Here is a 26,890-nt window from a genome sequence, read left to right as displayed (position 1 = left end):
GCAGGCCTTCTGCATTTTGGAAATGTTATGCTGAAATTAGGCCCCAGAAAGGTTTCCTGATTCAATATTTTGGCTCATTACTTTCAGGGCTAACTAATTTCAAAGGTGCGGGGGGAAATTACCTTAAGCGTAAACAAATATCTATAACTGCTAGAGTTGCTCTTGCTTTATATACCCACTAGCTGATATGCCCGGCGTCTCTTGGGTCTATGTTTATAACATTTTTTTGATATATAATAAATTTCTATGCAAGTTATTAATCTTTAGGTTGGCTGGGTTTTTTTAGTTTGGTTGAGTTAGTAAATTGTTTTGTAGGAATAAATGGAAAATTGCGTTAATAAGAACTGTGTTTTAAATCAGAGCTTCGTGATAAACCACATTTTTTGTTTCACCTGAAAAGCCTACACCTCCCATCATGGCTTGGCCAGCGCAACCGTGTAAACTTCAAAAACAATCAGGACACACAACACCCTTTCTACCAGCTAAAAAAGATGCAAACCTAAAAATATGTTTTCAAAATATACCCAGCATTGCCCAGATATCTCAATAACATATAGTAGGGAAATGGATCCACCATCTTAAAGGAGCTGGCCAGTGCTAGGCCTGTGAGTTAACCTTTAAACATATTAAATTCATCCCCCCCCCCTTACCCTCATCACAACCCTGCAAGGTAGGCCTGTCCTAGGACTGTGAGGTAACTTTAAAACAAATTAGTTTCTTTTCTCTCTCTCTCTCTCTCTCTCCCTCAAGACGGCCAGGGCCGTCTTGAAGTTGTCGTAATGATTTTCCTTGCCCCCACAGAAAACAAAAACTACAACTCCCAGCATGCCTTTTGCCCAGAGCTGCGACCTCCTTCCCTTCTGCTCCCGATGGGGCCTAGTAACTGAGGCAGCCAACCCAGGCGCTCTCCCTTCAGGCCCAGGATGGCGAGCCACTTTCGGATGAAGGCTGCCACAGCCTGATAAATCTCCCCTCCCACCCAAGGCTATTGAAACAGAAGAGTGAATGGAGGAATGACTGACAGCTGAGGCTAGAATGGAATAGTGGGCAGAGTTAGTGGCAGTTGGGGAAAGTCAGTTAATGGGGGCCAAGTAAGGACTGAGAAATAGTGATGCCAGTACTACACCTCCCAGTATGCCTTTGGTGGCCCTCAGGTGCCCATGTCCTCTGACAGGTGCTTTCCTCCTCTCCTGGCTGATACTGCTCCTTGACGGAGCATCGAGGAGTAGCATCGCCAAGGAGGGGAGGTAAGCGGCTTTCAGTGGACACGCACAACTCTGGCGAAGTCCTGCTGGGGCTGCCTCAGCCCACACTTCTCACCCACAAAGTGCTCCATCAGGACCCTGAACTGAAGGGCCAGGACTGGCCTGGGCACTTGCCCCCCTTCGTCAAGCCTGTTTCTGGGCAAGCACAGAGTGCTTCCCTTTTCTCCTTCTCTCTCTCCCTCTTAAAGGTGAAGACTGTGCATGTGCTTCCCTCAGTTTCTGAGAAACCAATATCAGGATGGGGTGCCTTTGAGCATGTCCAGAGTTTGGCTTCTCAAAGACAATTCAGGTAAAACTACTCCTTAGCAAACAGAATGCAGAAACAAGCAAGCAATGCATATACCCTTATCCATGAAAACATAGATAGTCCTGAAGAGCATCTACACAGCTGATTTAATGTGGAGTGGGAGCAGTTATGATTCATTTGCAACACAGGATGTTGCCGTCAATCCACAGCAGCCCCGCAGACACCCTCGGAGGGGTGAAAAGGTGAATTTTTTCAAAGTACTTTTAGTCCATTTTTTCACCTTAATGTAGCTCCCATGCAGTTCAGCTGTTGTGTGTCTCATTCCTCTGGATTAAATTAGGCATGATGGCCATGTCCGGAGGGGGAGGGTGTGTGTCTTTCACCTGGCTGTTCAAGGGCTTTTCCCCATTGTTCTCTCAACCCAGAGATACTGAAACCTTTCACAATGTTACGCCAGATTTAACACTGACAAAGGAAGGAAAAGAGGAAATTGTGCAGAAGTTAAGATATTGGAACGTTACTCAGTAATGTCTTTGGGGAGCTGGGTCAGTTGTCCCAACTGTTCACATGTTTATTTTTCGGGAATGCAAAGCTGAAATAACAAGAAAGGCGTTCCACTGAAGTAGGAATTAAGGGTCCCAAACTCTTGATAATGGCATGGAAATGAACAAGAGATTGTGAGCTCTTACCTTCCAATTAAACACCAGCATTCCAAGCGTGCAAGTTAAAGTTAGCTTCCTAAAATATAAAACAGCTGCCTTTCAGAAAGCGCAAAACAGCTGTAGCCTTCAGTTACTTCATTGGCATTAGTGAAAACTCAATTCTTGCAGAAGTCAAGTGCCTGACATGCTCCAAACCGAAGTGGAGAATGGATGATTTAGCAGGTGTTTTAGGGTAGTAACACCTAACTCATGTCTAAATACCCCTACTAAAATCATTCTTCTTGGTGGGAGTCAATGGTGTAACATTTTATTGGAATTTTTTTTTTTTTACTCAAAGCATGTTCAAGAATCCATTTTTTAAATTATTTCTTGTCCTCATAATGACTGTATGGCAGAAATGAGGAACCTGTGGGTGGTCCTCTTGTAACAGGGTCTTAAAAGGAATATTGCCTTGAGGGGTTCTGGTACTCCAAAGTCCAACAGGAGAGGGAGAAGAAAAACAGACCACCTTGCCATGGAGAACATGAGTGCACTTTACCATCTGCTTCCTGCCTGCTTACCTGTGACTTCTCTAAAAACAGCTGTTGGGGACTGAGGTTTTGCCTCTCAGACCTAACCCAGAATTTTCCAGCAGCCTCCTACCTGCTTCCATCAGCTGGCATCAGCTTCCTTTAAGGGTCTTAATAGGAATACTGCAAGCTATGACTGCCTGGGTATTTAGTGCAACATCTGCATAGGATGGGCAACTTGAGGCCTTCCAGATGTTTTGCCTACAACCCCTATCAGCGCTAACCTGCCTATCCAAAGGTGAGGGATGATGGGAATTGTAGGCCAAAACATCTGGAGAGTTAAGGGAAATGACATAAGTAGTTACAACTTGACTGCTATGTTGACAAATATGAGAACAAAAATATTTATTACATTAAAAGAAACAAAAACAAATCACAAGGAGGCCAAACATGTTTCGACAATTTTGTCTTCCTCAGCGGCCCTTTTTGTTCATAGAGAATGACGAAGAAAAAAAAACTACAATACAATACAAAAAAAAAATACAATAAATCAAGGCTTAAACAAAAAGGGCCACTGAGGAAGACAAAATTGTCAAAACATGTCTGGCCTCTTTGTTACTTGTTTTTAATTATTTTAATGTAATAAATATTTTTGTTCACATATTTGTCGACACAGCAATCAAGTTGTTATGGCTGGTGCTATTTATGTCATTTTCCTTAGCTCTGTTGCAGACATTCAGTGTTTTTTGTTAAGGACAAGTGTGGTTTTTCACTTGTGGTTCAAAACATCTGGAGAGCCACAAGTTATTCACCTCTGCGCTAGGAGGTTGGGGAGGGGGAATCACTGTCATCTACAGGAGTTCCATCTCCTTCTCCAGACTTCAGGCCAATCTGGAGTGATTGTAGCTTGTGTTGGGCATTCAGGACAGATTGGAGTTGCTGCTAGTGCATTGTCCACCTTGTAGCTCAGGAGTAGGGTGACCATATGAAAAGGAGGACAGGGCTCCTGTATCTTTAACAGTTGTATTGAAAAGGAAATTTCAGCAGGTGTCATTTGTATATCTGGGGAACCTGGTGAAATTTCCTCTTCATCAGAGCAGTTAAAGCTACAGGTGCCCTGCCCTCTTTTAAATCTGGTCACTCCAGTATAGCTCCTGCACCTTTAACAGTTGTGATGCAGAGGGAATTTCACCAGGTTCTCCATATATACAAATGACACCTGCTGAAATTCCCTTTTCTATGTAACTGTTAAAGATACAGGAGCTCTGTCCTCCTTTTCATATGGTCACCCTACTCAGGAGCCTTCCTGCATAAGGTGATAGAGGTAGTCTCCAGTCTGGTATTGAGGAACCCTAGAATGATTGGGGATAGGGCAGAGTGTCCTGACACTAACATTGCAACTCTGTCAATCCCCCCCACTCCCCCCCAGCACCCATGGCAACCCAGTGATGCACACCAATCATGGTGTGATGCACTGAAAATATCACCACATCAGCCATGTATAGAAGGAGATAATCCATGCATGGCAACACAGAAACACCTCCATAACATAACATAGAATCATAGAACAGCAGAGTTGGAAGGGGCCTACAAGGCCATTGAGTCCAACCCCCTGCTCAATGCAGGAATCCACCCTAAAGCATCCCTGACAGATGGTTTTCCAGCTGCCTCTTGAAGGCCTCTAGTGTGGGAGAGCCCACAACCTCCCTAGGTAACTGGTTCCATTGTCGTACTGCTCTAACAGTCAGGAAGTTTTTCCTGATGTCCAGCTGGAATCTGGCTTCCTTTAACTTGAGCCCCTTATACCGTGTCCTGCACTCTGGGAGGATCAAGAAGAGATCCTGGCCCTCCTCTGTGTGACAACCTTTTAAGTATTTGAAGAGTGCTCTCATGTCTCCCCTCATGTCTCCCCTCAAACATAACATAACATAACCCCAATCAACACACAAACCATGATACAACTCTACAAACACAAGGACATCATGACACCCTAACTTTAAAAAGCTGAGGCAAAAAGGCAACTTCAGGAAGTAGTTAGAAGGATGAAATGTAGAGGAAGTTTGGAAGGAAAGAAGAATCAGAAAGTGAAAAAAAATCAGAGACCAGAAAATCAGAGATCAGAAGCTAAATGCTTCTTCACATGATAAGAATAAACCATGGTGGCTTATTTAAGCCACTGTGGCTTATTTAAATTGCTGTGTGTGCAGGGTGTGATTTCCACAATCAACACCCAGATGCATAATCAACATTTGGGTTCAGACAACATGACAAGTTTACCTATGTTAACATACATATGCCACATTTTTGGAGTGGAGGCAGGGCGCTTACTTTATAGGACAAGGTGGTTGAGGGGTTTATTTTCTTTCTTTAACACAAAAAAATCCTCCTAGGCTGCTCCTTGAAGCCTGTTCCTAACACAGTTATGCCTGCACCCATGATTGTGTTACCTCTGGGTAAGCATCCATGGCCTCGATTCGGGACCATGCCAATTCAGGAGGGGGAATTTAAGCTTCCCTAACCAAGACAGGAGAGTCCTCCCAGCCCCTTAGCAATATAGCAACAAAACTCTTAGTTTGACTGTAGTGATGATAGTAAATATAACTATGTAGTTAAATCATATACATAAAAGAAATAAGCAAGAATACACTGTTATTGTCCTGTAAAAAAATATACATCAAACCAATGAGAGAGAATACAGTGTTATGTTAGGCTTTTCGTCACTCTTGCCAGGCAGCTCTGTAGCCCTTTCCAACAAAATATGCAGAAGCCACTCTGCCAGGTTCAGATGTCACAACAGGCCACCCTGAAAACCCAACAAGCCATGGATTTTCAGGGTAGCTTGTGTGTGGTTTATGTACCACACTGAGGACATCGCAACAAGCCACCCAGAAACAATGAAGGGTGTAAGTCTTTCAAACCCAATCAGTGGCTTATTCCACCACTAACCCCCATGCCTGAGTGCTGGTCACATGCCAGGGGGATTTCCATAATGACTTGGCAGCATGGCTTATTGAGTCATATGAAGCTGGCCAGGGCAGCTTGTTGCTGAGGACTGTTGTTGCCAAGGGTAACAAGCCACTCAGAATGCTACATGCCATTCTAGCCAGGTTTGCACACCCAACAAGCTTTGTGTCCAAGGTTAATTATGCAAATCCCGCACCCGGCAAATGACTAGCACATGCAGAGTGTATGTGTGGAAATAAGCCACCATGGCTTATTTCCCCTCCATGATCACTTGAACTGGGCCACTGTGAGCTGCTTTTCTCTGAATGGAGAAGCCTGTGGTATTTGAATGAAGTCAAATTTAATATTAGAACAACAACACAGCTCAGGCAGAGTTATATTTCAAAGGCCGACTTAACCATGCTGATTTATCTGTGAGTAAAAATGGAAAGGGCAAGGTCACTCTTGGCTCTACTTTCCATTCATGCTAGAAGCTATTTGAAGGAGGAGACAATATATCCAGCGTTTTTATTCCTGTGGCCTCCAAGGGTAAGATTTCCTTTTCTTTTGCAAACAGGTGCACCAAAATGCTTCACCTAATGAAACAAGAAGCCATTTATGGCAAGACCTTTAATATAATAAATGCCACTGCACCTTTAATATAATTGCCACTGCAGAAGCCTAGCAAACAAGAGGGCACTGATTTTGTATGCTGTCCAAAATACAAGCATGCTTAATATATCAATGCAATTAAAGGACTGTCTTCATGTCATGCAAGAGACTTGCGCTTGCCGTGTGCGCCTGTGTGCTTGCCGTGTGCACCTGAGACCTGAGTCAAGAGGTGTGTACTGAGAGCTGCTGCTGTGCCTGAGGGGCCTGAAGGGTGTGTGGCCTGATTGCTATCAGCCACTCAGTGGGCCCATTCTGCTTCTCATTCTGATTCCTGACTCCAAGCAAAGCAGAAGGAGAGAACAGGAGCGGGCCCAGCTGAACTAGGAGCTATAAAAGGAAGCCAGCTCCCAGGGAGCGAGGGATCAGAGCGAGCGAATAGAGCGGGCAAACAGCAGTTTGTCAGGGGGAGTTCGACAGGGGAGGTCAACAAACAAATAAACAAAAAACCATTTATGAAGGTAGAAGGCCAGCAGGGCTGTGGGGGCTTCCCAGTGTATTGCACTGAGTGCCACATGTATGATTATCTACCTGCTGGACAGAAGTCATGGGTGTGTGCTAAGTGTAATGAGCTCCTGGCTCTCAGGGAACAGGTTCGTTCCCTTGAGGCCAAGGTTGCTGACCTGGAGAAGAAGAGACAGGCAGAGAGGTTGACAGATGAGACCTTCAGGGACCTAACAGCGACGTCCCACTCCTTTGGAGACAGCTCCTCTGCAGCCACGGAGAATGAGGGTCTCGAGGAAGGAGAGCGTCGCTCTGAGGAAGAGGGAAATGATCCCTTAGAAGGGACCCATTCCTCAGGAGATGTGCAAATTGTTGAGTGGGAATGGAATGGGCTCTGTTTTTATCTTTTCCTTATTTCTGTAATATTCTGCAAATCCTGGAAGAAGTGAGGAGTCAGCAGAAGACAATCACTTAAAGGTCAACTTTGCAGGTGGGCTTTATTGAATAATTGGACTATTGCATAGTGGTATTTTTCTATGATTGCCAATTAGTGGTTGCATCATTTGTACAGAAAAATGTATATAAGGAGAGTGTTTTGAACCATTGTTAATCAGATCAGATTAAATCATCACTCTCATTGCTGTGAACCCTAATGTAAGCTGTATTTCTGTGACTATGTGTGAGTATTGAATTGTACATTGTTTTGCCATAACTAAATTATATCTGTCAGTAAAGTATTTATTTTTGTACACCACAAACAAATCTCTGCCTTATATTTATTGGTCTTTGCTGTGTCCATAGTTAAGAGCCGTTGTATACTCTGCTATCACTGTACGGTCTGTAATTTACAGCACGCATAAGCACAGTGATTACCCGACACAAATATCCTCTCGCATTGAGGATGTGTCTCCAGGGTGAGGGGGGCTTGTAGTAGTAGGAGATCATTAGACACATAGACAGCTGGGTTTGTGATGGGCGTATAGACCGCATGGTAAATTGCCTGCCTGGTGCGAAGGTTGCAGATATCACGCGCCATCTAGATAACATAGTAGACAGTGCTGGGGTGGAGTCAGTTGTCATGGTCCATGTTGGTACCAATGATGTGGGGAAATGTAATCGTGAGGTCCTGGAAGCCAAATTTAGATTGCTAGGCAGGAGGTTGAAATCCAGGACCAACAAGGTGGCTTTCTCCGATATGCTACCAGTTCCTCGTGCAGGGCCAGCTAGATAGGCGCAGCTGAGAAGTCTCAATGCGTGGATGAGACGATGGTGCACAGAGGAGGGGTTCAGATTTGTTAGTTACTGGGGAACATTTTGGGAACAAACCGAATCTTACAATTCCTTATTCTTGTAAAACCATATTATCTTAGAGTGCCCTGATGTAGGACTCTACACAGTCCAAAATGCGTAGGCTATAATAAATCTTTTTGAACTACTCCAGGTTCCATCCCTTGCCCCCTGTCAGGACAGCCTCAGCATGGATGTTGATGTCCCCCAAAACCACAGTCCTAGGGGTCTCCAACACTACCTCCGAGACAACCCCAGCTAGCTTAGGGAGGAGGTTGCTGGCCAGCAGGGTGGGCAGTACACCAGCAGCCTACCTGGTCTGTCTCTTTGGCCCAGCACAAGTTATAAGCCCTCAAAACCAGTACTAGGATGGATGGGTTTCGTTGTGAGGGAGATGGAATCCTTATGGATGATGGCAACTCCTTCCCCCTGGCCCTCAAATCAAGGCTGGAGCTGCACCAAGTACCAGGTGGACAGAGCTGAGACAGATCCACTCCGCCCAGCTCATCCACCCACATCTTAGTAATGCACACCAGGTCAACCCTTTCATCCACCGTCAAGTCATGGATGGTGATTGTCTTATTGCAGACTGACCTGGCATTCAGAAGGAGCAGCAAAATAGGAGGCAAACTACAGTGCTCAAAAGAAGAGAAAAGAATTTTATTGTGGTCTACACGTTTCAGAGATGTCTCCTTCTTCAGGAGCTATAAAATCAAACCAATAAATTGAAATAAGAATAGTATCTTATAGACAACACCCTCATCCTTTTTACAAAGTTCAATGGCCTTTTCTACATTAGAATTCACGTGTTTTTTTAAAAAAACACCACAACTTTCAAAGTAAATTCCCACTTTAATGTAGATCTACTTACAGGGGGAAAAACGAGGGGGAAATGGTTTCCCCCCCCCCCCCAAAGCCTCCCCTCCCCTCATCCTCGAAAAATTGGAAAAAAATGGAAAAAATGAGAAAAAATGGATTATGGAATGTTTTATTTTAGCATGCTGAATAAAATGTTTAAGACAAGGTATTCGTATATTTACTTCTCCAAATGATTTCTAAAAACTATCAGATTATTACAATTTCTGTGCACCAAGGATAAAGACAGGTTGCTTACCTGTAACTGTAGTTCTTCGAGTGGTCATCTGTGCAGTCACACATATGGGCTCTGCACCTGCGCAGGGCCAGCTTCGGAAACTTCTCTAGCTGAAAGTCTTTTAGGCGGGAACCCCTCCCCCACCATCCACTGAGCATGCTCAGGGGTTCCCGCCTAATCCCCTCAGTTCTTGAAACCGCCTAAACAGTCTCACTGAGGAGAACCACCAGGTGATCAAAAAATAATGACACCATAGTGGGGACGGTGGGAGGGTTGTGTGACTGCACAGATGAACACTCGAAGAACTACAGTTACAGGTAAGCAACCTGTCTTTCTTCTTCGTGGTCTCTGTGCATCACACATATGGGCGAATAACAAGCTGACTATCCGGAGGTGGGTGGTGTCACGTGATGGATGAAAATTCAACGGATTGCCGATAAGACGGCACTCCCAAAAGCACAGTCTCTACGCGCTCTGATGTCCAGACGGTAGTGACTGGCAAAAGTCAGAGGTGTCGACCAGGTATCCGCTTTGCAGAGGTCCGGTATGGCAATACCTCTTTCAAAAGCTGTAGCAGTGGCCCCTCCTCTGGTGGAGTGGGAGCGCACTTTCCCCTTCAGCGGGGGGCCAGCAAGTTCATAGGCTAATTTGATAGACTGAAAAAACCCCAGCAGATATTCTCTGCAGAGATGCTTGGAGTCCCTTTTGTTTGACCCATAACAAACAAAAAATCTTAGGGAATCTCCGGAGAGTCACTGTTCTGTCCAGTGTATGTAGTGTCGACTCAAGAAGAGTTGTCGGCGCAAGGAAAAAGCTTGGCAGAGTAAAATCCTGCCCAAGGTGAAAGGAGAAACAACCTTTGGAAGAAAGCTGGGTCCGGTCTAAGGACCACTTTGTCGGCATGAAAAACCGTATAAGGTGAGTCCATACGGAGTGCCGCTAACTCTGATGCACGTCTAGCAGACGTTATGGCAACAAGGAATACCACCTTAATGTTTGCCAGCGGTTCGAAAGGCTTGGCAGACAGTGCTTTGAGCACCACAGAAAGGATCCATTGCGGAACAAAGGAACGAAGGGGTGGAACTGTATCTTTCATCCCTTTCATAAAGCGCTTAACCAGTGGATGAGTGAAGACCGAACAGCCCTGAATCCATAAATGTGAGGCAGAAATCGCTGCCAGATAAATTCTAAGCGAGGAAATTTAAGGCCTCTTTTAACAAGGAAAAAGGAAAGTGAGGATGGTGGAAATAGGCTCTGAAAGGGGTTTCTCATTCCTGCTTAGTGCAAAGGAGGAGTGAGCTTCCCATTTGGTAGCATATGACTTTCTAGTCGCTTGTTTCTTAGCTGCTAGAATTATGTCCCATATATCAGGGGGTAAGGATTGACAGTCTAACATTGTGGTTTCTACTATGAGGTCCAGAGAGCTCAATAAATTGAGGATTACTCCTACTGCCTTCGATAGCATCCTCTTCTAAGATGCTACTAGAAGCCAGTTGTCTAAATATAGGTAGACTTTCACCCTGTGTAGGCAAATGAACTGCCATATATTTTGCAAACATTCGGTGGGCTGTGCTTAGGTCCATAGACGCACCCAAACAGGGACATATCGGTACCTATGATAAACCCAAGGTACCTCTGGCGAGTGTTCTGAATGGCTATATGGAAGTATGCATACTTTATGTGTATGGGGCAAAACCTACTCCCTTCTGAGAAGCAGCATTAAGAAGGACAGTGTGTCATCTGTAATTTGCTGGTTCTGATGCAGGAAACGAGATGAGCAATGAGATTGAACAATCCTTCACCATCGAATGGGAGGTCCTCAATCTAGTTCACAGAGCGAGACCTGCTAATCATAGGTATGCATGCGAAGCGCCAGAGCGCGCACCATCGCTCTCAACTCACAGTGAAGTGACGCGTCAAGTAAAGTTGCTGACAAGAGGAAAAGTTGTATCTGGACATCATAACTAGATAGTGTATGACTCTGGGGCCCAAAGCAGATGAATATGTTCTGAAAACTCCCTTTGGGGCTAACTGAACTAATATAGAATTGGAACACGGGTGCATAAAGAAAAAACCCCATGTCCATTACTGCACTTTAAAGATTCTGCACTTTCCAATGTCAGAGCCATCAAAGAAGGGCCCTTCCAGGAATTTTTAACTGTCAGAAACAGTGTAGGGAGGAAAAATATCGACACTGGAGTTGGCTTCTCAGTACATACAGCATGAGATACAAAATCCTGCACTTTATTTTCCTAGTTATGTGTCTCAATACCAAGCCTGGTCATCCTCAATGAAGTGGTATAAGTCCTCCAAAGGAGGTTCTACCCTGTGTAGGTGATGCAGAAGAGAGCAATGTTGAGACCGACTGATAGTCCTTAAAGGATTGAAGGGAATCAGGTCTATTCTTATGCTCTAACTCATCTTCCCCAAGTTGATCTCCTGATGTCCCATGGAATGGGGATGGAATGGGGAAGAGCTAAGTAATTGTGCTGACGCATTGTGGCTGTAACAGCTGAGCCCTGTGTATCGGTCGCATTGACAGTGATCTCGGTTGTACGTATCTCCATCACGGTACTGAAGCCAGTATCCATGCTTGTATGGTATTCTCAAGAGACGTGGCCCATTTAACATTGTGTTCCCTCCTCTTCCAAAGGGGGGGGGGAATGATGACATCAGACACCATGGTAATAAAACGCTCTCCATTGAAAGCAAAGCATCAGAGCGTAGAGACTCTGGAATGGGGACCTTGAAATTGGTGGTTAGCCTGCAAGGTATACACTGCCTGATGTGGTGGGCAGATGTCCATTGGCTTTGGAGCGGAGAGATATTACATCTCACCCTCTGACATTGAAGCTGCATGCGAGATGCCCTCTTGGTATCAAGAGTCTCAGCGTTTGTACCAAAGAAGCTATTAATGTTATTGCCAATCTCGGTATCAAGGGTTCCAGCCTTGGTACCGAAGAAACCAGTTATGTTATTGTCATTTTCAGTACCAAAAATTCCAGTCTTGGTACCGAAGAAGCCAGTTATGTTATTGTAAGTCTCAGTACCAAAAGTTCCAACCTTAGTACCAAAAAAGCCAGTTATGTTATTGCCAGTCTCAGCATTAAGAATTCCAGCGTCTGTATTTAAGATGCTAGTTATGTAATTGCCACTCTTGGTATCGAGGGTTCCAGTCTGTACCGAAGAAGCTAAATTGTTGCCAGTCTCGGCATTGAGAGATTCATTCTTGGTATCGAAGAAGCTAGTTATATTGTTGCCAGTCTCGGTATTGAGAGCAGTCTCGGTACCGAGAGGTTTCAGGCTCGGCACTGAAGAAGCTAGTTATATTGTTACCAGTCTCGGTATTGAGAGCAGTCTCGGTACCGAGAGGTTTCAGGCTCGGTACTGAAGAAGCTAGTTATGTTGTTGCAAGTCTCGGTATCGAGAGTTTCAGTGTACTGAAGAAGCTAGTTATTATTGCTACCGAGGAGGCCAGCCATGGGGACTCTTAACAGTAGTGGTTAGATCTGGCTTCCATCGAACGGCAGGTCCTCTATGCGAGTGCGTGCCTGCTGGGACAGCCCTGCGGACCTTAGCTACGCATGCCTTCATAGCGCAATGGAAACTACCATGGCTTTGAGGAGCAGTCCGTAGCGTGGTGTGCTGTATTAAGCTATTGTCGAGAAAGTCTCATAGCCTCAGTACAAAAACATCTGCCAGTTCCCTTTGGTCATCTGGCAAGAATCCGGAGAGAGATGTCATCTCCTCCCATAAAAAGAGCTTATGTTTTGCCATTGTGGCTTGGTAATTATGCACACGAAGGGATAAAGCTGTAGAAGAGTATACTCTTCTCCCCAGGCCGTGCAACCTACGGCCTTCTTTGTCCACTGGTGCATTATTTGAGTATTATTGAGTTAGGTTTTGGGTGTGTAAATAGGAAAGGAAAAATTTAGTCCTGCATCTTATAAATATATGTTGACTAGCCTCCTCGACGTTGTGGCATAGAGGAGGGCAGCTTCCATGATTGTTGCGCTGTGCGCAGCAGCACAGGCAAATATGGAATAGCCACTGGGGTTGATGACCCACAGTATACATCATCGTAAACTGGGTCATTAAATTTCTCTACAGGTTGGGATATTTGATTCCCTAGGGACGTTGCCATTCTTTGTACCTGATCAGTAAAGTTTGCTAAGTCCTCTGAAGGGGACACCACGTCTGCAGTGACCACGAGGTCATCTGGTGGTGATGTATCTTGTGAGGAGTCTGATTGGTAATCCTCCTCCGATGGAACATCCAGTCCCATGTCTGATGTAGGCAACGTCTGCAATGCTTGTGGCGGTACCAAGCGGTTGGTACTGCGGTTTGCGTCGGTTGCGGAGCGTGCCTCGGTACCGATGGTAGAGGCGGCGGTGGCATGGCCATGACGTCCTCTGGGAGAGGTGGACGGGAGATCGTCGGAGGGTGGTTGTGGGTACTGATAATAGTAATCTAGGTGCCTTCTGTGTCTCCAATCCTCGTAATAATATGGAGGATACTGGGGAGGTTGCCAACCAGCGTAATAGTCCCGCATTCTTGGAGGGGACATAGGTCGTTCGCCATGGGTGGTATACTGGCGACCTGAATGAGTTAAAGCCGGTGAATGGTCCCGGGCTTAACCATAAGGCGACGCGTGTCGGTATCGATAACCTTCAGTATCGACTGACGGTTGCTGTGGAATTTATCAGTACCGACATCCGTCGGTATCGATGGGTTGTGGCTCTTCTTGGTATCGAGGGGAAAAAGGGCCCCGATCAGCCGAGGTATTATCCATGGACGAACCTCTAATTTCGCCTTCCGAGACCGATGCCCTTATGGTAGTGTCGTCAGCCGGTACCGTGATGATCCGTAATGGAGACGGTGCCGGCGAGTCAGCAATACGCTCTGTTTGCTGCAGAGGGTTCAGTACCGGTGGCGAAGATGGAGTCGCCCGTCTCGGTATCGAGTATGGTCTCGGAAGCAATAGCCTCGGTATCAGCTTATTGGTAGTGAAAGCGATAGCCTTGGTATCGGGCTTATCGGTAGCGGCGGAGACCTTTGCAGTGAAAGGCTTGACATAGGGCTCCTATGCCCTGCCGCATGCCTCGGTACCGATGTGTTCGGTACTGGGGTCCTCGGTATCGACGAATCAGTATCGACGACTTTTTCCTCGCATTTATATTCTTGAGTTTTGCTCTTATTCCTCTGAGGGTCGTGTGTCTCAGAACACTCTCTCACTCTCTTAGAAATCTTCTGCCGCCCTTGCAGATGCGGACTGAGAGGAGGAGGAGGGGGGAACCGGTAAGGCTCACTACGTGCTGGAGGAAGTTGGGGCATAGACTCCATTACGATAGGAGATTTGGAGCATCGAGATGGTCTCGGTTTCTCCACTGCCTCCAGCGCCTTATCCCAGAGTATCGCCCGAAGGCGGTCTGAGCGGTTCTTTCTCGTTTGCCTCGAGAACTTAAACAAACACACAAGATTCCACAATATGTGTTTCCCCCAAGCAGAGCAAACAAAGTGAGTGTCCGTCGGTTTGTGTGATCTTCAGCCCACAAACGGGGCACTTCTTGAAGAGGCCTTGATGTGCCATAAGCCACAAGGCTAAGTAACAACAAACTTTTTTTTTAAAAAAATAACTAAATAGAAAAGGTTAAAAAACTGGAGAGAAAAGACAAGAAGGAAAATAGAATATTTTCAGCTGAGGTAAAGTATACCACACACGAGAAGTCTCCACAAGCTGTTGACCCACAGGCGGTTGAAGAGAACTGAGGGGATTAGGCGGGAACCTCTGAGCATGCTCAGTGGATGGTGGGGGAGGGGTTCACGCCTAAAAGACTTTCAGCTAGAGAAGTTTCTGAAGCTGGCCCTGCGCAGGCGCAGAGCCCATATGTGTGATGCACAGAGACCACGAAGAAGAAGTAAGTCCTAGGTTGCAAAGCTTGCTCCATTTCCCTCTCCTCTTTTCTCATTCCTGAACCACCCAGCATATTTTGTTAACGGGACAAATATGGACAATACAGGGCATGGGAAGATAGAGGACTTTATAGACTGAGGGATCTTGTTAACAAAGGACAACCCATTTCAACTGCAAAACTGAATGATCTATTAGTTGGGAAATGAGCTGGGTGGATGCAGAAACTCCAAATTAAAGTATTTGCTCAAAAGGTGGCCAAAAACATGGCATTAACCAGGTCATTAACAAACTTTGAATCTCTGTGTCTTCAAACCACAGAGAACATGAAAGGACTCTTACCTATCATTTATAACATACTTTTGGAAGCCACAACGGGTGACACACAAAGTTTAAAGACAGTTTGGGAAAGTGATCTGCAGTGCCGAATAGACAATGACAGTTGGAACAAACTTTGGAACAAACTACCTTTTAAGACTATCTCCGCTAATTTGGATGAGTTGACAATTAAAACAATTTACAGATGGTACTTCACTCCAGCCATACTTCACTGGGTGAACTCTTCCCTTTTGTCACTTTGCTGGAGAGGATGTGGGAATGTTGGGACACTGATCCATACGTGGTAGGACTGTCCCCAGATTCAACATTTCTGGCCTGGACTATTTGGGGTGATTTCAGATACTGTTAGTTGCATCATTGTGCCAGAACCCCTCTTAGCACTGTTATCTCTAATGAATGAATACCTTTATTGAATGAGTCTTCCGACCATTTAAAAAATCACATAATCATTAAGGATAATGTAAGAGGCAATTTGCCACACTGTGAGGTAATCCTGTTTTTGTTGCTAGCAGTATGCTAGAAATAGTACAACATTGGAAAACAGTATCTGGAAAATTGCACTTTCAGAGAGACCGACCCTCCATAGCAGAGTTCTGAGAGAGGTGGCAAAACACAACCACTTCATGGAAACCTGGTTTCCCTTCCTTGCGTTTATCAACAAAGGGATGGTGGCCTATAAGCCCAAACATCATTCTGGAATTAAATGAGTGGTGCTGTAAGGACATTCTACTGTTCATGTAATTAAAATAAGAATGGGAACAGTTTCTTTTTATAATTTTTGTTTGGATAGTTGAGTGTCATTGTATTTGTTGACTATAAGCTCATTGTACAATACACAATAATTGTACTATGCACAATAATTGAATAAAAAAAGTGAGAGCAAAATACTATAAGCCACTGGCTTTTATTAAATAGCACATTTCTTAGGCCCCAGTAGAAACACGTCTCTCACAAGAGTTGTCTGTATGCACTACTAAGTGGTTTTACGTTTTGGGGCAATCTTTTACTATCATTCTATTTTGTGTTTTACTGTCAGTTGAATAAACTGAATATACAGATTGCTCTGCTTCTTGGCAGTGTTTCTGTAACAAGATATATTTGAAGCACTTAAGGTGACATATAAGTGTATAGTCTTTGTTCCAGAGCTTTGAGAGGACAGTTAAGAAGAACAGAAGGCATATGAAGCTATTATCTATTTAAGAATTCATAAAGAACATATCTAAAGCTCCTCCTGCTCCCAGAGTTCTAACTGTTCAGTTTTATGATTACTGACGGTTATATATTAGCTCAATAGTTGCATAATCTTGCGAAAGAGTTGCTCATCTCTATAATAAAAAAGAGGATGTGGAAACAAGTTCTTGGGCTATAAATCTCTGCTCCCTTCACTATCCCAGACCCATCTTAACAAGGTAATCTGTACACCCAACCTGAACATCAAGAGAGAGATTCTGTCCACAGAATAGGAAACAGTTTCAGTGCAGACTCTAGACCAGGGGTGGGCAGACTTCAGGCTTCCATAATATTTTTTTATTTTTAAACCAGGATCTCTTCTTGTTCATCCCATTAGTGCAGGACACAGAATAATGGGCTGAAGTTACAGGAAGCCAGATTACGGCTGGACATCAGGAAAAACTTCCTGACTGTTAGAGCAGTACGACAATGTTACCAGTTACCTGGGGGGGGGGGTTGTGGGCTCTCCCATACTAGAGGCATTCAAGAGGCAGCTGGACAGCCATCTGTCAGGTATGCTTTAAGGTAGATTCCTGCATTCAGCAGGGGGTTGGACTCATTGGCCTTGTAGGCCTCTTCCAACTCTGCTATTCTATGATTCTATAACCCTGAAGTCTAAAAACCAGAGCCAGGCCCAAAATAGTGGCTCAGGCAGGTGGACATATAATAAGAATTAAGGAACAGGGTGACTTAATACAGCAGAAACATTTAGCCATTGAATAGCACCACACTGGGTGGAATTTGGTCTCAAATCAAGCTATGTTAAAGCTTTCGCTACTGGTAAAAAATCCAAAAAAAATATTTTAAAAAAGTATTAGTGAGTACTTAATAATAAGATAATAGATCTCCATTGTTTAGTTGCTTTCTTCATGTGAAAGGATTAGAGTACAATTCCAGCCTTTGAATACAATAGCAACCATATGAAATTTCACAATATTCCCAGTCAGCTAAATTTGTACTAATTGTATTTTAAAATGAAACACAAAGAAAATGTTCAATCTCCCCATTTATTTATTTTTTTCTACAGGACAGGGCTATTTCAAAGCACTGGTGGCCATTTTGTGCAGAATCCTCCATTCTGTGCACAGCCCTAGCATGAGGCGAAGACATGTCCTACAACTCCCATCATGCATTGCTAAGGATGGACGCATTCACTGGGGTCTGGGAGCAGCACATGCTCATGGCCTCACTGCTGCTGCTCATGACATGATCCAGGCTGTAAATAGCCATTTCCACAAACCATTGTGCGCAAGATGAGATCTGTGCACTTTCAGGGGCCCAGCATTTACAAGTAGTAGGGAGAAGTGGGCGGCTCGCAGGGAAAGTGGGAAGCTGCAGGGCGCTCATGGACCATGCAGAGAGTGATCCAAGGTCTTGCGGAGCCCGGATCACGCAGGCGAGTGGCAGCGGCAAGGCCACAAGTGCCCGCTGCTTCTGGACGCAAGTCAATGTGCCCATCCCTAGCAATGCATGATTGGAGTTGTGGGACCTTTTCTCACTTCACACTAGGGCTGTTCACAAAATGGCAGATTCCATACAAAATGGCCACTAATGCTTTGGAATTCCAAATCTGAAGCTTGCAGCCCTACAGATGAGAAGGCAACTAGGAGGTTGTATGAGGAAGAAAAGTCTGAGAAAGGAGTAAAGAATTCTTCCTCACTGCTGCCCTGATCAGATCTATAGTCCTCTGTGGCTGTACTTTTTAAGCTTTTGGGGGACTATGTCTCCTTGCATCTCATCTAGTTTGGCCTAATATAACATATTATCTAAAGCTTAAGGGTGCAGTGCTATGCATATTTGGATGGGAAAAGTCCTACAAAAAGTCCTACCTGGGGAATGCTGATAGTTGTAGGGCTGTTTTCTGTCTACAAAGGCATAGGATTGTAGCCTAATTGACTTTTCCAATATGCAGGCTATCCTTGGCATTTCAGAGGGTTGGAGGTAGGGTTACACTGGTGCTTTTGAAGCTCTGATTAGCCTGATGGATGGCCCAGATAAGACTTTAATGTAAAATCAGTTTAAAAGATTTATTTTCATAAAGACAGGGAATGTATTCAAGCTTATAAGATGAAGGCATAAAACACAAGAAATCAAGAGTAAAGTAAATGAATACATGAATTTCAGGGGAGGGAAAATAGAAGGTATAAGAAAATGTAATGATTTCATGGAAAAACCAAACATGAATATGCAATATTAAAAAACCACAAGAGCGCACAGCTGTTACATGCAATATGTGAAATTAACCACAAACTAACTCTTATGAAAACGTACTTGTAAAATAAAAGTTGACGTACACTTTAATAAGCTGTATTCAGGCATAAGGAAGAAGAACTCTTACATGCAATACTTACATGCCGGCAAAACTAGCTATATAGGAAGCAGCCTTATACTGAGGTGACTGGCACTGACGGGCACCAGTTCTCTATGGTTTAAGGCAGGAGTTTTCCCAACCCTATCTGGAGATGCCAAGATTTGAACAATTTTGCTTTTGCTCCTTCTAAACCCTAGTGGTCCAAATTAGTTAAAAGCTTACTTAAGCTGCAACCCTAAATGCTCTTCCTTGAGAGTAAGTCCCATTGAACTCAATGGCACTTACTTCTGAGGAGGAGTGAGATATATCTAAGTGTATATTGTGATTGCAGCCTAAATTCCCCACTGTATGGCACTTTAGCCTAAAAGTTAAGAAACGAAAAGGGGAATTTATAGCTACATATCCAAGCAGATATACAAGAGACAGGTTCCTGTGGATTCAGGTGAAAGCTGAAGAAGATTAATTCTAGATCCTGTTTATAGGATCCAGATGGAAAATTAATTCAGGTAAAAATAGAGAAACTATTTGAAGAAAGTGCAGTATGAACCTCACAATGGGGACGGGGGGATAACGGGAAAGGTACCAAAAAATCTGAATCTACTCAAAACTGTTCATGAGCTAAGCATCCAACCCCAGAAGGCAAGCTTAGGAAAAATGGTCAAAATTAACTTCGGTACTGAAGGAGTAACACTGGAGACCCACGAAGGTCGCTCAGAGCTGCTGGCCACAGGGAGTACCAAGATTTGGCTCTCTTTCACATTGGTGTATTTTCTCAACTCAGCTAAAGCTCTGCCAGCATTTCTGTTTTCTGTTTGTTCCCACATTCTAGAGTCCATACAGATAAAAATGTCTGCCATCAAGAAAGACAATCAGGCCGCCTGCTTTGTGAATTAAACCATGAACCCGGATTTCCTTCCATCCTATTCTACAGCTCCTGTAAACCTCTGTCCCCAGTACAACTGAGCCCCCAGGGAGGGACCATGAGACAAAAGGGAACAGTGCTCTTTTCTTATTAGAAGCACCTCCTCCTTTGCAAATCCCTGTAAATTTTGTCCCTATTTTAATGCATTTCCTGATTGCAATCTTGCTACATATCTGTAACCAGTTAACTACAACACTGAAAAGGACCTGGTCCTTCCCATAATCCTTTTGGCAACTGCAGGGCATCCTGCCTCCCCTTTCAACAGCCCTGGTTAAGGGTCAAACTTGACATGATAGTGACAGACCAAACTTGGGTTCTGCCAAATCTAGTTAGAACAAGGGAGGGAGAAGATAGTGACTGATGGTAAAACCAGACGACCATTCAGCAATTTGTAATTGCATGACTGGCATTTTAAAAGGCAGAGGAGGGTGATCCAGATTAGGATGATGGTGTTGGGAGCACTGGGACTTTAACCCTTTGTCTGTATCAATTTGTTATACTCCTCTGTTTTGTTTTGTTTTTAACTTGCTCTGTTCAACTTTGTTTTAATGGCTGCTTTGTATTCTTGGTGTTGTGCAGGGAAGGGGGGTGGAAGCCAGACTATACACCTTCCCTTATGTTTGTACTGACTTCAAATTGTAGATGCCTGATTAGGGCTCCTGACAGCACAGACCATTTATCCAAAAAGAAATGTCACTGCACAGAATCCAATGCAGTGTTCAGCATAGTTACATCCATTACTTTCAAAGGGTTTAAGCATGCTTATAGACTTAATTGGATTTTGGTCCAAGTGCTAAAGAATTCCATGCATGAAGCACTGGTACTTTCCTTCCAAACTTCCTATGGAGATGAAGAATTTGCCAGATACTTATGCTGGATTTCATGACATCAGGATAATTTTGCAATGTAGCAAACTACTACCCAAAATTTCCATCAAAGGAATCGGGGCTTTTCTTTGAAGAAAACGACAAACTAGGGGCAGGTTCACATGTCACGCTAAGCTACCCTGAAAATAAGCCAGCATGGGTTGGTTGTTCATTCATTCGCCTGAGAGACTATGGGGTGCTTTGTGGCTCGCCATGGGTTGTTTCACTCCTCAGGCTTCCGGCATGTATCGCAGGACCCTTTGTAGCAGAACGCCCTGTTTCCTCAGTACCTACGTTAGCACCCTTTCTGCAATTGGTCCACTGGGGTTGCTCACTCCAGAAGAAAATTTCCCCCATCCCCTGCCACATCAGATCGCCAAATGGAATTAATTTTCTGAGCCCTTATGAACACAGTAATGCATTTGCAACCTTTTTTTCCCCACGTTCTTGCACGCTTGTGCAAGAGCGCTTGTCCACTATTTAGCCAAGCATATTGATAACCCCCTCTAGTCAACTTACTTGTCAATTTCTTCCTTCATTTCGGCACCCTTGCTAGCAAACACATATTTTTTGAAAGGCTGCTTCACATTCTACTAAAGTAAGACCAGCTACCCCTAAAACTCCTTCTCTCCTGCAGGTGTCAGGTGCTTTTGGCATCCCCTGCCATTTCCCATTCATGCCTGTCGCTTCCCTCCACTGGTCTCCACTGCTAGCTGTCACATATACATAGGGGTTACAGAGCAGTAAGCGGGATTGCTAGATATACACAAATCTCATGGCAAAAAAGGAAACACGGAGAGAAAATTTCAAGGCAGAATAGTAAAAACGGAAATTGAGTAAATCTCATGGCAAAGCAGTAAAACTAAAGAAAAAATTGCGCAATTTTCAAAGCAGAAAAGTAAAACTGAGGAGGAAATTATGCAGATTTCCAAGCAACAGATATTCAGTCCTGAATGGACTGAAAATAAATAAATAAATATTGTGAATACATTTGGGACATTCTCCAGAGGCCTTTCTTCCCAATTTTTAAGAGCATGGGACAGAGGGCTCTGAGAAAGGATAAGGGAAGATGGTTGCAGTGCTAATGAAATTGCAAGGTGCGGCAGGGGGTTTAGATGTTCTTGCCAGGCAGCTCTCTAGCTGTTCCCAACAGCCCAAGGTGAAGTCACCCTGCCAGGTTCAGATGTCACAAGAACCCACCATGAGTATGAACAACCCAAAAACAAGCCATGAAAAAATAAGCCACCCTGTGAAAACAGTGCAGATTCACACAACACAACAACCCACTATGCTCGATAAACCATGGTGAGTTGTCATGTCGTGAAAACCAGGTTAATGCCTTCTTAAAAAGACGTTTAGGGCACAGTGTTATCCTGGGTGTTTGTCACTCTCGGAGGCTGATGGGCATCGGAGGCAGAATGGGAGAAGCATGGAGGCAGTTAGCGCCTCTGCGGTTCTCTCAGTCTGCATTTTTGCGAAGATGCCATTTTTGCCCATTTCGCTAGGGCTTGCAGAGTGGGAGGGAAGGAGGCTGGGGAAGACTGGAGATTGCTTGTATCCCCGCTTCCCTTGTCCCCCTTCCTTCTCCACCCACAGAACTGCCCCCTTTCCATCCTCTCTGAGGTAGCTTTTGTAATCTCGGAGACGCATCTGGCACAGTTCCCCGCATGCCGGCTGCAAGGGAGAGGGGGTGCAGAACTTGGACTCCTGGGTCCAGAGTCAGAGTGCTATCTCTGACCTCAGATCCAGAAATCTGAACTATCCCGTGCCCCCCCCCCAACGCTGTTTGAGGGCCACAGGATCATGGTGGAATCCTATATGATCCTGGGTACTAATCCTGGATGCCATATGCTCTTCGTAAGCCTCTGAAATTGGAGGCTTACAAGTATCCTACTGATTTCGCTTTAGGGATAGGGGACAGAAGAAAGGTGAGGTGGCCATAGGATTCTTTGTACGTCTGATGCCCCAGTCTCCTCTCCTCCTGACCCCAGGAACACCCCCTTTTCCCGTGCCTGCACTCCACTTCCGATTGCGGAGACATAGCCCACGTGGAAAGAACCGCACTGGCTACCAGGGGGAGGAGACAGGGAACACGATTTCTGGGGTCCGAGGTCAGAGCCTTATTTCTGACCTTGGAGCCCACGAACTGAACAATCATAGGACTGTTCTCTTAAAGTATTAACCTACAAAAAGCAATTTCTTCAAGAAGTAGGCCTAGTGAAATCAACCAAACACACATCAAATTCAATCTATAATGGAATGTACAAGAATCCTTTCTTCAACCTTAAATCAAAGAGACAACTTTACCTGCTTACTGTCAGAGTTATCTTATCTATGCAGCCCTTGATTTTGTTCTGTGCTTCTAGGTGACTCATGTTCTCTGTGTTCTCCCCTTCAATTGCCATGATAACATCTCCAATACATAAATCAGCAATTGCAGCTTTGCTGCCAGGGGTAACCTGAGAGAAGAGAGAAAGATAGCAGAAATTATCACAATGTGAAACTAAGCTCTTTACAGGATGGTTCTGACTTGTTTCACTGGGAAGAGGGAAGCCAAACATAAAAATTACCAGGATTTGACTACAAGGAGTCCAGCAAAAATTGCTTTGAATAATACTAATAGCTACAAACACAGGAAGTACAAGGGCAGTCCTTTATTTGTACTACAGGACTAATTATACCGGCCTTCCTTCCAAAATCATTGTAAGGAGTGACAAGATAATAGCCGTGCTTGCATGTAATATTAGGCCAAGGAAAAAGAAAAGAACCTCTCGTGCCAGCACTTGAGTCATCATTGCTGACTCCTAGAGGGACGCCTGCTTTCGCTGTCGTTTTCTTGGCAGACTTTGTAGCAGGGTGGTTTGCCGTTGCCTTCTCGGGAGGATGGACGGCTGAGTCGACCTGAGCCGGCTGCCTGAGGACCAGCTTCCACTGGGATCGAACTCAGGCCATGGGGAGAGTTTCGGCTGCAGTAACTGCTGCTTACCACTCTGCGCCACACAAGGCTCTGTAATATTGGGCTTTTGGAAGCAGGCTAAAACTTGTTTGTTCCAGCAGGCCTTTGGAGAGTAATTTTGTCCTCCATCTATGTTAATGACTTATAATTTTGTTGTGTATTTTAAACGTGTTTTTATTTATTTATTTATACATTTCTTTTTCTATTTATTTATTTATTTATTTATTTATTACATTTTTATACCGCCCAATAGCCGAAGCTAGGTTTTACAATGTATGTTTTAAACTTTGTAAGACCGCCTTGAGTCTCAGTATTTGGCAAAAGGTGGGATATAATAATAATAATAATAATAATAATAATGATATCAGCCTCTGTATACCATAATGGGATCTCCAAATTCAAAAGGAACAATGCCTCAATACCAGCTGCTGAGAAAGGAACGGTGGGCGGGGGTGGGGGGGAGAGAGAGAACTTCCAAAAGCACAACCACAGCTTTGTCGGCTTTGTCGCTTCATGCCCTGCGTGTTGATTCCCCAAAGGCATCTAATCTAGCTGGCAGCCACCGCTGGAAATTGAACTAGGCGAGCCTGATCCAGAATGGCGCTCTTCGTACATTTATTTATTCATTTAAAATATTTATATCCCGCCCTATATCACTAAGATCTCAGGGCGGCATACGGATATCTCAGGGCGGCGTACAGATGCATCAGAGGTCCCACTGCTTCATATCTGAAAAGAGCTGCGCTGGGGCTCAGGTCTCCCTGGGAACTGGACGTCCTGTGGCCCTCCGTTCCCCTTCTCCTCTCAATCCTTTATTCCTAAAAAGAGAGGCGCCAGGGGTCATTTTTGCCCCTTTAAGGATACGCTTCCTTATCCGAGATGAATGAGCAGGGCAGGGGAAGCGCGGAAGCGGAACGCCTTTTGTGCATGGCCAGAGGCGCTCTCCTCTCTCCCGGGGAGGTTTCTAGTATGGCAAAGAGGTTTCCGGGCTGAGCCCCGGGTTCCGTGGGCTGCCTTACCCTGGAGATGGTGAGCGGCTGGTCGAAGTCTTTGCCGCCGACCAGGCGGAAACCCCACGGCCCGGGTCCCTGAAGGGCGATGCGTTGGGTCCGGCTCATCCTGGGCGCGTCTGAGCCGGGCGCGTCTGCACGGAGCCCGCCGCTTGAACTCCAGCCCCGCCCCGCCCCGCCCCGGAGGCGGAGGCGCCCCGCGAGAGACGGCGACGTGGGCGGCAGCCCTGCGCGGCTTGGCGGAGCTCCTCCCGCGGGCTGCACGCGCGTCCCCGGCGCCCAATGGGATGCCTCGCCAGCGCCTTGCCTCCATGGGGCCCTGCAGCAGCGTCCGGCGCCGACGGGAAGGGGCGCGCGGAGGTGCAGCGCAGAAGCAGCTGGTTCCGTGCCACTGCAGGATTCCTGTGCTAACTTTTATAATAATATGCTTTTCACACGACAAATGAAAGCACGCAAACAGTGGCGGCACCAGAAAAAAAATTCGGGGTGGGAGGGGGGCAAGAAGGGGCAAAGCATATTTCTAGGTGGGGGTGTGTGTTTCTGACAGGTTAAGATTTCGGAAAGGATCATAGAATCGCAGAGTTGGAAGGGGCCTACAAGGCCATCGAGTCCAACCCCCTGCTCAATGCAGGAACAGTCAGGAAGTTTTTCCTGATGTCCAGCCGGAATCCGGCTTCCTGTAACTTGAGAAAAAAAGGGAGATGTGTACTTTGGTGCTAAGTAAGGTTTAAAATATTTAATAATGATTTCTTCAATAAAAAATGATATGTAAATTCAAATAAGACAGATTGACACATACACTAGCTCCACGTTTTGGGCCCTTAGGTCCTTCATCAGGAGCTGCAAATAAATCATATAATCTATCAGAAAACATCTCTTTAAAAATAGACATACTTTTTAAATATTATCTTCAATATACAATACAAACAAAGAACAACACTCATACAAGCAAACGCCTTTCAGCGATCAGTTTTTAATCGACCTATCTTTCTCAAAGGATTCCACTGCCATGAACCCTGTAACTTGAGCCCATTAGTTCGTGTCCTGCACTCTGGGATGATCGAGAAGAGATCCTGGCCCTCCTCTGTGAGATAACCTTTCAAAAATTTGAAGAGTGCTCTCATGTCTCCCCTCAATCTTCTCTTCTCCAGGCTAAACATGCCCGGTTGTTTCAGTCTCTCTTCCTAGGGCTTTGTTTCCAGACCCCTGGTAATCCTTGTTGCCCTCTAACCAATTACCTAGGGAGGTTGTGGGCTCTCCCACACTAGAGGCATTCAAGAGGCAGCTGGACAAGCATCTGTCAGGGATGCTTTAGGGTGGATTCCTGCACTGAGCAGGGGGTTGGACTCGATGGCCTTGTAGGCTCCTTCCAGCTCTACTATTCTATGATTCTAGGATTGATTCCAGCAAGTGTTAGAATTGCAAGTATTTCCATTCAGGCATAATAGGTATTTATTTATTTATTGCATTTCTGTACCACCCAATAGGCGAAGCTCTCTGGGTGGTTCACAAAAATTAAAACCATTCATAGTATAAAATAACAGTATAAAACCATAATATGAAATACAATATAAAAGCACAACCAGGATAAAATTGTATTTAACACGTAAACCAAACCCACCCTATTTAATTGGAAGTTGTATCCATTTCAAAGATATTCATGGTGGTGAAGAATGCCAGAAGAATTTAGGAAACAAGGTATTAAGTTGTTGACAGTATTTGCCAGGTACAAGTAAATGAATCCCACGCATGATCATACATAATTTGAGGTATAATATTCATCTTTAGTGTGTTGTCTTTACCTCATAGATTCGAATAATGCCTACGTCTTGCACAATCTGATTAATCAGCTTATTCAAATTTATTTTAATCAATTGATATATATCTCTGGGAATAAGTATTCCCAGATAAGTAATAAAATCAGGGCACCATCAAAATTGCCCATTAGCCTACACACTAGGAAATATGTTATCTCCAATCGGCATCAATTCAAATTTTGACCAATTTATGGAATAACCAGACAGCTCACCAAAAGTGTTAATCAATTTCATCAAAGCAGGAATAGATGCCTGGAGTCTAGAAATAAACAATAAAAGATCATCATCATAAAGAATTATTTTAAATTCTAAGTCAGCTTGGAGTTACAGTTCTCAAACTTGCCTATGCCTCCTGGTCTCTGGCGTTTCAATGTTTCTCACTTACGTGATGAAGTGTTTAAATCTCAGA

The 26,890-nt window shown here is 44.7% G+C and overlaps 1 protein-coding gene across 1 annotated transcript in view; it reads right to left on the bottom strand.

The window, feature by feature from the left end:
* The window catches only part of PDLIM1 (PDZ and LIM domain 1), a 43,675-nt gene extending 18,878 nt beyond the window's left edge, over positions 1-24,797 (bottom strand). Inside the window, exons 1-2 of the mRNA XM_063133196.1 lie at positions 24,674-24,797; positions 23,006-23,157 (exon numbers count right to left, since the gene is read on the bottom strand). Of these exons, the coding sequence (XP_062989266.1) occupies positions 23,006-23,157; positions 24,674-24,772 (251 nt within the window). The 5' untranslated portion in view covers positions 24,773-24,797. The remainder of the gene's footprint in view (positions 1-23,005; positions 23,158-24,673) is intronic.
* Positions 24,798-26,890: the final 2,093 nt, after the last annotated feature.

Source organism: Elgaria multicarinata, chromosome 8 (genome assembly GCF_023053635.1).
Source record: "Elgaria multicarinata webbii isolate HBS135686 ecotype San Diego chromosome 8, rElgMul1.1.pri, whole genome shotgun sequence".
Lineage (NCBI taxonomy): Eukaryota > Metazoa > Chordata > Lepidosauria > Squamata > Anguidae > Elgaria > Elgaria multicarinata.
This window is presented reverse-complemented; position numbering and strand designations above follow the sequence as displayed.